We start from the raw sequence: 11,532 nt of genomic DNA, 5'->3' as shown, positions 1-11,532 counted from the left end.
CCGGTTTTACCCATTACAACACTAGAATAAACCAATATTTCTCTTTCTTTACTTCTGCATTGGTTTCCCCAAGGATATATAATCACTCAAAAGGACATCCTCCCCTTATCTCTTGATTAGAAATCCTGGTGACAATCAGTTTTAAGGATTTATGAGGACAGATCAAAAACTACATACATCTTTGTTCACAATTTTTCAATCCAAATGATAAGCAAAGAGATTTTAAAGAAAGGTGAGAAAACATTATCAGAAGAATAAAATTGATTTTACTGGGGTATTTGCTCAAACATTGATACATGTAGTGACTAATTTTTTTTTTTTGGGGGGGGGAGGGAAGTCAAATCCAAAAGATGGAACAAATTGAAATAAAAAGCTAAAGAAAATCCCTGAACAAATAAACAAAAATAGTCCACAAATCAATTTATGAACTGAAAAAAATATATAAATGAGTAGCAACAAAACAGACGAACAGTTTACAATAGGGTTCAGCAAGACCACAGAGGTTGCTATTGTAGATTATGAACTAGCAGACTTTTTCTGAGAATGGGTTGTTTTATGATTGTTAAGATATAATTTAGAAGCATATTCTCTTTTGCATATGTCACACTTAAAAGGTTTCTTACCAGTATGTACTCTTTGGTGCTTAATCAAACTGCTAGACACAGAAAAGGCTTTATAACATATACCACACTTAAATGGTTTCTCACCAGTATGTACTCTTTGGTGCTTAATCAAACTGCATAACTGAGAAATAGGTTTATCACATATATCACACTTAAACGGTTTCTCACCAGTATGTACTCTTTGGTGTGTAATCAAACTGCTTGACTCAGAAAAAGTTTTCTTACATACATCACACTTAAACGGTTTCTCACCAGTATGTACTCTTTGGTGCTTAATCAAACTGCCTGACTGAGAAAAAGTTTTCTTACATATATCACACTTAAACGGTTTCTCACCAGTGTGTACTCTTTGGTGCTTAATCAAATTGCCTGACTCAGAAAAAGTTTTATCACATATATCACACTTAAACGGTTTCTCACCAGTATGTACTCTTTGGTGTGTAATCAAACTGCTAGACACCGGAAAAGCTTTATCACATATATCACACTTAAATGGTTTCTCACCAGTATGTACTCTTTGGTGCTTAATCAAACTGCTTAACACAGCAAAAAAACGTTTTCTCACAGACCTTACATTTAAACGGTTTACCCCCAGTTTGCACTCTTTGATGCCTTTTCAAATTGCTCACATGAGAAGGATTCTGTGTAACATCTAGTGATAAGCTTCTCGGTCGTTTTAACTCAGACGCGCTTGGTGAAAAATGAACATATATAACTAAATGTTGCCTCACATCACCAATACATTCACACAAACAAATAGGACATCTTCTTGTCTCTCCCATTTGGTGTTCTATAATGTGAACAACAAAATTTCTGTAATCCCTAAATATTGCAGGGCAGATGTCACACTCTATTGGTGAAAGTTCTTCACAGCCGGTGTCTATGTGAAGATCTAGCATAAAAAACGATTTTTCTGCTTTTGCACAGGAGGCACAGCGCCAAATTCCAGCTGTTAATTCTTCAATAGCCTTCTCTGTCAGCTTCTTCACCTTCACGATTGGTTTTTGGCCAAAGAGTTTTGGTTGATCCCCACCACCAGAACTGCACACAGTAGAATGAATTATCTATATAGTAAAAAATTATTTTATTAAACTTAAATAAGGTGTAAGTAATTCAATAATTTGACATCATAGCATTATAAGTGAAAGCTGAACATTGTATAACTGGTACCTGTTTTGGATCTACAATACCTACCACTTTCGAAGGAAACAAAAATGAAAGAACGAAACTTGAAATTAGTTTCACTTAATATAAGAATTAGAATTTGAATAATAATATAAAAAATCTTTATCAGCTTTAAAAATTGAAAATCATACGGGATTAAAATAAATTTTGATAGGTTTTAACGAACAATTTCCTTTCCTACCCCTCTCCCCTAGTTGAACTTGAATTAAACTTGTATCGTAATTTAACTTTGACAACTAATTAAACGGCAACTTTAAATTAAAATAAAATACAAAATAAAATAAAAATTAAGCCCTTAGTCCCATTTTAGGTATATTCGTAACTGAAACCTCATTTTTTAATATTTTTATTTTGGTTGGTTCAAAATTATGAAGTTTTTCGGTGAGTACCGCATTTTCGCCACTGTTGTCACCTTGAACTGTGAACATTAATAAGCAAAATTATTTAATTAAATTTGACAAAGCACAAAAATTTAAAAATTAAAAACTGAAGTCTCCCACACTTTTATTGTTATTTATTGTTTAACCTATTTTTGCTTCTTGTCATTTGCTCGTAAGGTGTAAATCTTTATCAAAATTGCTCTATAACTAATTTTTTTCTTTCGTAGGACATGAGCAGGGTTGTGCCGATTGCCAAAAATTTTCCTCTTCGGTCAACCATCTACTGTTAAACGAAAAGCAGGTCGTCCGCAGATGGGGTGGGAAGACCTCATAAAGAAAGATTTAAAGGAAATGGGGACGTCCTGGAAGGGTGCTAAGAGGGAGGCTTAGAATAAATTAGGATGGAAGAGGAGCACGCGTAGCTCTGTCGGCCTCACGCGTTTTGGTGCTTCTGTGAGTCGTTAGTAGTACTCATTGTAGTGTTTAACTCTGGAAAAGAATAATCAGCAATTTTACTTGCATCTGATCTTTTGCAAAATTCTGAGTAAGCACGAGAGGAAATTGACAGTAGAAAGCATAATAACTGACATCATTTTCTAGTGCTACATTGCACTTTATTTTGGCGCTACCATAGACAAGTTTATAAAAAAAAAGGACATAGAAATAGACTAAGTATTGGATTTCAAACACTCCATTGGGCCTAGGGTTTATGTTCCCCTTGAAAGATATAATGCAGTGACAAGCCTACAGATCTTACTTGCATCAAGTGAACAAGACACTTGTATAGCGGAATTCATTCTTTTCGAATCTGTGAATTCAACGAGTAAGAAATACGAAATTACTCAGAATTTTCAACACATAATTATTTAAACTTGCTTAAAAATTGGAAATTTTACCTATATTTCATGTTTTTAACTCATTTTTCACTATGAAAAATTCAAAGTAAATTTCAAAAATGTGCTTGGATGAATGGCTAACACTGATTCTCAACTATCAAGTGATACCATGAATGTCCACATTAACAAACAAAACTTGCAGAAGGAACAAACTTTAACAACATACAAGCTAAGATTTACACAACCAATGCAGAAATGTAATTCTGTTTTCAAGAAGGAGGAGAGGTATGCAATGATGCCAATTCGAATGAGATACTTTTCATTTAAATCTGACATGATTTTTGATCAGCTTCGGGAGCTTTTATTTTTTAATTCTGAAAAAAAAGATATTTAAACAATAAAATATTAATGTTCTGCTGAACGTAAATAAAAACTATTGCTCTGAATCAGTTTCCATTTTGGCTTAAATATAAGATAAATGTCCACTTTGGTACCTAAATCCACACTCTCCATGGTGGCTTAACTTTTTAGTTACTTAAAAAGGAAGTTTAGTTACTTTTAATGATAAGAGCCTCACAAGGAATAATGTCTTGGAATTTTTTTGCGCTTAACATTTGAGTTATTTTGACGAGCTACCGTATCATTCAAATTGCAAACTTAGTTTGTCAAAGACTTTTGGTAATACTACTTAAACGCTTTAAAAACATGAAAAATGTGACGTGACATTTAAAAAAAACTTTTTTATGTAATGATCTTTTCTTTGTTTAGCTATTCATTATGATCCTTCGCTATCCCTTTGTCAAACAAATAAATATAAAATTCATTCTTTCTTGCATCTCTGCAAGTTTGGGTATGATAATTTCTCTCCAAAATGTTTTGACTAGAAAGTCATTAAATTATGTTTTTAATTCTGTAGCTCTACCTCAAGATCTTCTTTATTTGGTACGGTTACTATATTTTAGTTCTTCTAATTCTTCAGAAAAAAAATTTTTTTTTTTTAATTTTGGAAAATTTTTATGTCAACTTTCAAAATTTAATTCTACGTCATCACTGACAAAACAATATAGTATGAACGATCCCATTGTGATAACGAATAAGAAGCAAAAAAATTAATTTGCTAGGGCCATCGATTTTCCTAGATCGACTCTGGAATTTTTTAAATTATTAGTATATTTTTTTTCTTTAGCTGGTTGGCATTATTTTTATTATTTCCAATAATTCCATTTTTTTTAGATTCGCTGCTTGTTTATGTTTAAATTTACGATGTTATCAATGAAATGTAATGGAGAATTATTAGTATAATTTTTGTTTGTGTATATTGGCCTGTATTTATATTTGTTTTATATTTATGTGGTCAGTTTGTTCATTTTTATTTTTATTTATAATCCCCAATTTTGGAGGTTAATAAAATGCTTGAACTTGAATTATGTTATGTTGTTTATATTGCTTGAAATTTGGTTAATGTTATGCTTATAAAATTTACAAAAACTTTCATGTTTGACAAAACATTTCCTTTTCAAACTAAGTTCACAAAACTAATAGTTTCAAATATACCTTCGTCAGTGTTGTCCAGACTTTGGGAGTCCGATTCAGACGTTAAACTGGTTGTTCTGGATGCAACAGCCACAGGTAGACGTTGAGGCTCAGATAATAGGATATAAATAGAACTGTCTATGGTCGTTTCAACTTCAATTGATAAAAGATCTCCAGCTTCAACAACAAAAATAAAAAACAAACAAAGAGAAAGAAAATAATAAAAGTAGGATTAAATATTCTCAATAACTTACCAATAAATAATGAATCATCGTAAGATTAAAAAACAGACTATAAGCGTGAAAAATACCACTAAACATCAGACGTGAACAAATTTAAGCGTTATAATTTGATGCAACCGTGATAATTTTATAATAATTAATAAAAAGTAATTTGATTAATAGAAAACCAATTTCCTGATTTGGCACTTTAGTCACAAATTTTCATATCCAAATGATATCTAATTACTTTTTGGAAATGTAAATAACTAGAGCTAACCTATGTACACATACTGAGAACTAGCGTTTGGGCACTGGAAAGGCATAACAGAAAATTATCAGTGCTTGTACCTTTGGCTTATTTAAAAAAAGGTAGTAGAAACTCTATAGTTTAACAAGCATCTTTTGAGTTTACAATTTAGTCAATGTTACTCTTATAGTTTCTGAAGCGCTCTTGAAGAAATTTACTGAGGTGTTCCAGAAATATTAAGAATGCCCATATTCACAGTGGCGAAGGTACCGCTGTACTAAGATCTCACGCATTTATATCATAAAAGCAGCTATGAGGTTACGACGTTCTTTTTCTATTCAAACAGGATCATTTGCCACTGGTCTCTTTATGATCGTTTTTCTGTTTTAATAGAATGGGTCTACTCAGATACCAGAGTGGGGTAAAAAACACGCTTGCAACAACTTATTTTAGGAGGAAAGGGATGATTATCTGGTAAGCACAGGAACCAAAACAACGCCAAGCTATCAAAATAAGGAATTGTTCTAATTATAACCATTTTCATGTTTTTTCGAGTCCCTTTTGAAATTCACACAAAATCCTTTTCCCTAGACACTTATTTTTCAAAAAGCGTTTTCATACTTTAGGCTACTATGCACCATGGTTCGCTCTGATTTACTCTTTACTAGGCTGCAGCAATTATTCTATTCTTTTTACTTCTCAGTAAGGACTTTAAAGGATGCACTAAATTTCAAATAGGAACAAAATATACTTTTTGTATGTATTGGCTGTATGTATGTCTGTTGGATACTTAAAAAAAATAATATTAAGGGTGTAACCTAAATTTAAAAAAATAAGGGTGTAAAAAAATCGAAGTTTGTCACGTAAAAGGTGAGATTATCCAGAAAATTTTGGGTAAAAATTTCTAATTTGATTTAGTTATTAAAAGTTTTCATTATGCTTAAAGCTTAAAGTCTAAAGTCTAGCTTAAAGTCTTCATTATGGGCCCGACCAAGCTCAACTGTTACTTGATTAGTTATGCTGTACCTTATAGCGATGTACAGTAATTTTAATTTGACAATAATGATAAGTATACGAAACCGAATAAGCGCAACTTTCTTAAAATTTAAGAACCGCATTAAGCGTATGACCAGCACATTTAAAGTCATATAATATTTAAACCTTAAAAAAACCTGAAATAATAATCAACGAAAGAAGCAAATAGGGAGATCAAAAACAAATAGGAAATACATACATCTCAAAAGCCTCCAAAAGGCCAGAGTATCATTTGCCCTTAGCTGGCAATGTTTTTTTTGTGCGGTGTGTTCTTATTTTGCATTACACCAACGAAAACATAGAAACAAAAATAATATCTCAAGGCTTTTCAAGTTTAACAAATAATATACTTACAATATACTCAAGTAATTTCACTTCTGTTTTTATTTTATTTTGTTTTTTAACTTGGCTTTACAAAATCACTTTTAGTTTCTTTGGGGAAATGCATCAGTAAAAATTTAATTTGTAGAGTTTAATGTTTGCTGATTAAAAATAAACGAAAGATTGAAATTGTACCCGTTTCTTTGATTGCCCTTCCAAAACCCAACAGCATCCACTACTCAGTGGTGTAAAAAGCAAGGTTGCCGTCAAAATTGGACTCCTTTCTTAGTTTAATAAATGACCACCTTTCCATATCTTAAACTTGACTATTTTAGAAAATAATGGGAATAACACTGTTTAACTTTATGTTTTTTTGTGAACATTGAACTTACAACAGAGTTGAACAAATATAAAAACCTGATAAATGATTGTATAACGTCCATGATGCCCAGGGATGAAAGTAAATTGATACTATGAGCTCAAGGTTTGTGACTCAGAGCATGTGGGACCGCAGTTTCGGAGATCAATTCTCTATCAGTGGACTTTCCCGTAACTGGTATCTTCTTTTCTCTACGTCCGTAATGCCCAGAGATGAAAGTAAATTGATACTATAAGCTCAAGGTTTGTGACTAAGAGCATGTGGGACCGCAGTTTCGGAGATCAATTCTCTATCAGTGGCCTTGGCTGCAACTGGTATCTTCTTTTCTCAACGTCCGTGATGCGCAGGGATGAAAGTAAATTGATACTATGAGCTCAAGGTTTGTGACTAAGAGCATGTGGGACCGCAGTTTCGGAGATCAATTCTCTATCAGTGGCCCTGGCTGCAACTTGTATCTTCTTTTCTAAACGTCCGAAATGCGCAGGGATGAAAGTAAAATGATAATATGAGCTCAAGGATTGTGACTCAGAGCATGTGGGACCGCAGTTTCGGAGATCAATTCTCTATCAGTGTCCCTGGCTGCAACTGGTATCTTCTTTTCTCAACGTCCGTGATGCGCAGGGATGAAAGTAAATTGATACTATGAGCTCAAGGTTTGTGACTCAGAGCATGTGGGACCGCAGTTTCGGAGATCAATTCTCTATCAGTGGCCTTGGCTGCAACTGGTATCTTACTTTTCTCAACGTCCATGATGCGCAGGGATGAAAGTAAATTGATACTATGAGCTCAAGGTTTGTGACTCAGAGCATGTGGGACCGCAGTTTCGGAGATCAATTCTCTATCAGTGTCCCTGGCTGCAACTGGTATCTTCTTTTCTCTACGTCCGTAATGCCCAGGGATGAAAGTAAATTGATACTACAAGCTCAAGGTTTGTGACTAAGAGCATGTGGGACCGCAGTTTCGGAGATCAATTCTCTATCAGTGTCCCTTGCTGCAACTGGTATCTTCTTTTCTCTCGAAATTTCAGTAAACTTCATTAATATGTAATCAACGATGATGCTTCCCAGGGTTAAAAATAAGGGACTCTAGACCTTGGCAATTAAACCCGCAAACTAGAAATCAACCCTCAAGATAAGGTGAAAAAAACTTTTTAAACATATATTAAGAAAAACAATCATTTAGTACCGAACAGACTAGAGCATTAAAACTAAAAGCATTATATACCTTAAAATATATAAAAATCCCTCTACCTATTCAGAAACATTAGCAAGGCTATCATTTATGATCGCAGTGAGGAAATTGATAGCATTTTCGGATTTGATCCTTTTAGTTATTCGTCAAATTAAGTCAAGTTTTTGATCTGAATGTAAGATCTGAGGAAACAGGTTTCATGGCCACAAAGGCAAGTGATGGGTGACAGAATGCATTAGTAAGCCAGTAAGTAAGTATGACGGCACTAGTCCCTCAGGGTCCAAACCGGTGGTGCTGATCTCTGTTTCGTGGCCTTTCAGCCAGGAAGTGCAATGGGGAGTTGGGGGCCAGCCACCTTGTACTTTCGCACACCCTTCCTGCTTACCTTACCTAGATTTCTCCATTTAGAGCTCAGTTGACTTTGGCTGAGCTTACAGAGTCGCGCAACTGACCCCCGTCCCAAACCAAATAACCGGCCACCCCACGGATCGAATTCCCCCTCCCTAGTTTCCCCTTGGAAAATTCCAGATCCTCCCCAGAAGAGAAATTAAAATTTCTACTCTCCTGTTTAAGTCAGAGGCAATCGTGTTGCATTATCTATAGTAAAGACCCCTAAAGGTTCAATGTATTAATATTTGTTAATTTATCTTTTTCCCAAAGACACCTGATGTGTAAGGGGTGGTCGAATAAATTTTGGATAAACAGATAAAAATAAAACAAATAAAAAATATTTGGAAAACAGGTTTCCAAATATTTTGCTAAAATTCGTTTAAAACTTTAGGTTCTTTATTATTTTGATGAAATTCTTTACAATTTTGCTTCCTTTTTCTATGTTGATGAAATTGATTTAGCACTTTTATGCTTTATCTTAGCCAAGAAAAAGTTTCTTTGAACAAAATAATTTCCTATTAAAACCAATTCGACATCAATGATAGTTGAATTGTACATTTGTCAATCCTAACCACGTCCTGGGAGTCCAACTCAGAGGGTAAAGTGAACATTCTGGAAAAAAATATCCACAGGTAGATTTTGATGTTTTAATAATAATGTGGAATTATATGTTTCCATAAGTATTTCCGTATCTCTAGAAGAATCATCTTTAACTTCTATAACAATAAATAAGAGATAAAAAACAATTAAGCAACAATCCAAAAACAAAGAAAATTATATCAACATGAAAGCATGCAACAAACAACAATGTAGAATCAACAAGAGGTATCAATAAATTCATTCCTAATAATTTTATTTTTCCGACACTAATTTCGTAAATTAAAATTTATTAACAGGTTTCCATATCAAAATAATTGTTAATTAATTTTTAGGAATAAAATATTCGGAGATAACAGATTTATACTCACAAAGGAATGCCCTTATGGACTAGAATAGCAAAGTCAATATGTGTAACTGAGCCTAGTGCAACATAAACCATTTAATTAGACATTCGTCAATCTGAACCCCTATAAAATTGAACCTTGGTTCAATAACTCCGTCTACCTTAACCTCCATGCAACTGAACTCCTGATGAACTCAACCCCATTTAACTGAACTCCCTCTTAGATCAACCTCTGTTTAACCAACTCCATATTTAACTCACCCTCCATTTAAATCAGGTCCCGTTTGACCCAACTAAACCGAAGGCCTAAGAATAAGTTTAAATTATCACTGATTAGAAGCACAAAGATTCGTTTCTCGCTTCGTTCCCAATTTCTAGCTTCTATAACCCTTTTCGGTAAACAGAGAACTTTTCCAAATTGAAAGGAACTGTCGCAAATGAGTTTATTGCCAAAATTATGGCCTGATTATGTTTTTCGCTTTTATTGCGTCTAAGCTTTTCAATTAGCGAACGGGTAAGGATTGGTCAAGGGGCAAGTAAAAGCTTATTCTATACCCCTTTCCCTGAGCTGTTTCAGATTATGTTTTGAAGCTACATAAAAATACTTTGTTTGGGCCACAAGATAGACAAGAAAATGACACCCACATTTAGGTGATGGGAGAAATAAAACACGAATTCTCAAAACCTCGGATGGTTGCCCATTTCAGCGTCCCTACGATGTTCCAGTGACCCCCAAAAGTGCTGAAAAAAAAGAAAACTTTTCTGGGTATCAAGCACTTTTTCGAAATTCCCAAGTACTTGTTTCGTAATTAATTTTAAGGTTGAAATGAATATAAATTGCATCTATCATTAACAAATGAGCTTTTTGTTTGAAAAATTTTGTTTTCGCTTTGTTTTTTTTCAAAAATTTTTTGGTTTAGTGATCCACTTTTAAAGGTGACTGAGAAGAGAAGTGGATTCAAGAAGGGGATTTTAAACACCAGTTTAAGGGTTTTCGATCATGAAGATTTCGGTGCTAGACCTTTTATGGTTTCGAGACTTTATACTCCAGAAATGACACTCAAATCGCATTTTAGTACCACAAAACTTTGTATGACGGTCTTGTCTAGACGAAATGTCTTACATAATCATATTCAGACATTCCCCTTTTCCTAACGGAAAGCTCTACAATTATAAAAGGACAAATTGTATAATTTACAATCTTTGAACTGGCGGGCTTTAGGGGCAATGCATCCCCAGAGTCCAGAGTAAGTTACTAGACATTTTACATATTTTTAACAAAATCACTTTTTAAATTTTTGATCTGTTTTGAGGGGAGGGGGATCTACACACAACCAGGTAGGGGTTTTTGTAGTCGTCTGATCATTCTTCAACATCCCTTGTAACTCTCAACTTAATATCCATAGCAGATCCTTAAATATTCCTGATACGCTCTTTTGACAGCCAGCAAGCATATAGCCTGTTTTGATTTTATTCGGCATTACTCTTCAAAGTTCTAGAGGGTCATGTCATTCCCATAGGCATAATTATTTGAATTTTCAAAATAGACTCTTTTGAATGAGAAGAGTCTTTCAAACTCTGATTGAATGTTTTTGGAGAGGGCAGCTAAACATGACATGAGAGGGGGACTGGCAGCCCTTCCAAATTCCAAACCACTTCCAAATCTCTCCCTCAACACGTGCTGAAATTTCCAACTTAATACCCTCAGCCGTTCTTAAGATACATCACGTCTGTTTTTCAACAAACTGGATGTATATAGTACCTTTTGATTTAGCTTAAGATAGCCCTGAACATTCTTCAAATTTTCCCCTTAGTACAGTTGGCCTTATCAGATACAGTCAAAATCAAAACTTACCCTTTTTACTAATGATAAATCCTGCATGTAAACAATTTATTAATTGCATAATTTACGATCCTTCCCCTGGGGAGTGAAGGTATGGCATCCCTGTACGCCTAGCTATTACACATTTTGTGTAGTTTGAACAAAATGTAAGCTAAAGAATTTCAACCAATTTTGAGGAGAGAAGCTCATGAAAGGGGATAGGAGGGGGACGAGGGTAGGTTGCCTTTCAATCTCTCTTCAACATCCCCTCAACATACCTGCAAAGTTTTGACCTAATGTCCTCAGCCTTTCCTTAGATATTACTGATGTTTTCTTTTCACAAGTTTTGATTGTATTTGGCATCACTCTCCACATTTCCGTAAAATTTCACCATAATTCTCTAAGATCTTTAGAGATCCGGAATCA

The 11,532-nt window shown here is 34.1% G+C and overlaps 1 protein-coding gene across 1 annotated transcript; it reads right to left on the bottom strand.

The window, feature by feature from the left end:
* Positions 1-361: 361 nt before the first annotated feature.
* LOC148943876 (uncharacterized) lies at positions 362-11,481 on the bottom strand. The gene is made up of 4 exons (XM_089101271.1): positions 11,385-11,481; positions 4,556-4,734; positions 1,193-1,687; positions 362-1,146 (listed from the first exon to the last, which is right to left on the bottom strand). Exons 1-4 carry the CDS (start codon positions 11,479-11,481, stop codon positions 517-519), a joined length of 1,401 nt encoding a protein of 466 aa, XP_088957397.1. The 3' UTR covers positions 362-516.
* Positions 11,482-11,532: the final 51 nt, after the last annotated feature.

This window comes from Artemia sp. Qi Xiang Cuo, chromosome 15 (genome assembly GCF_049724085.1).
Source record: "Artemia sp. Qi Xiang Cuo chromosome 15, ASM4972408v1, whole genome shotgun sequence".
NCBI lineage: Eukaryota > Metazoa > Arthropoda > Branchiopoda > Anostraca > Artemiidae > Artemia > Artemia sp. Qi Xiang Cuo.
The sequence above is the reverse complement of the archived record's forward strand: the minus strand, read 5'-3'. Positions and strand labels throughout refer to the sequence as shown.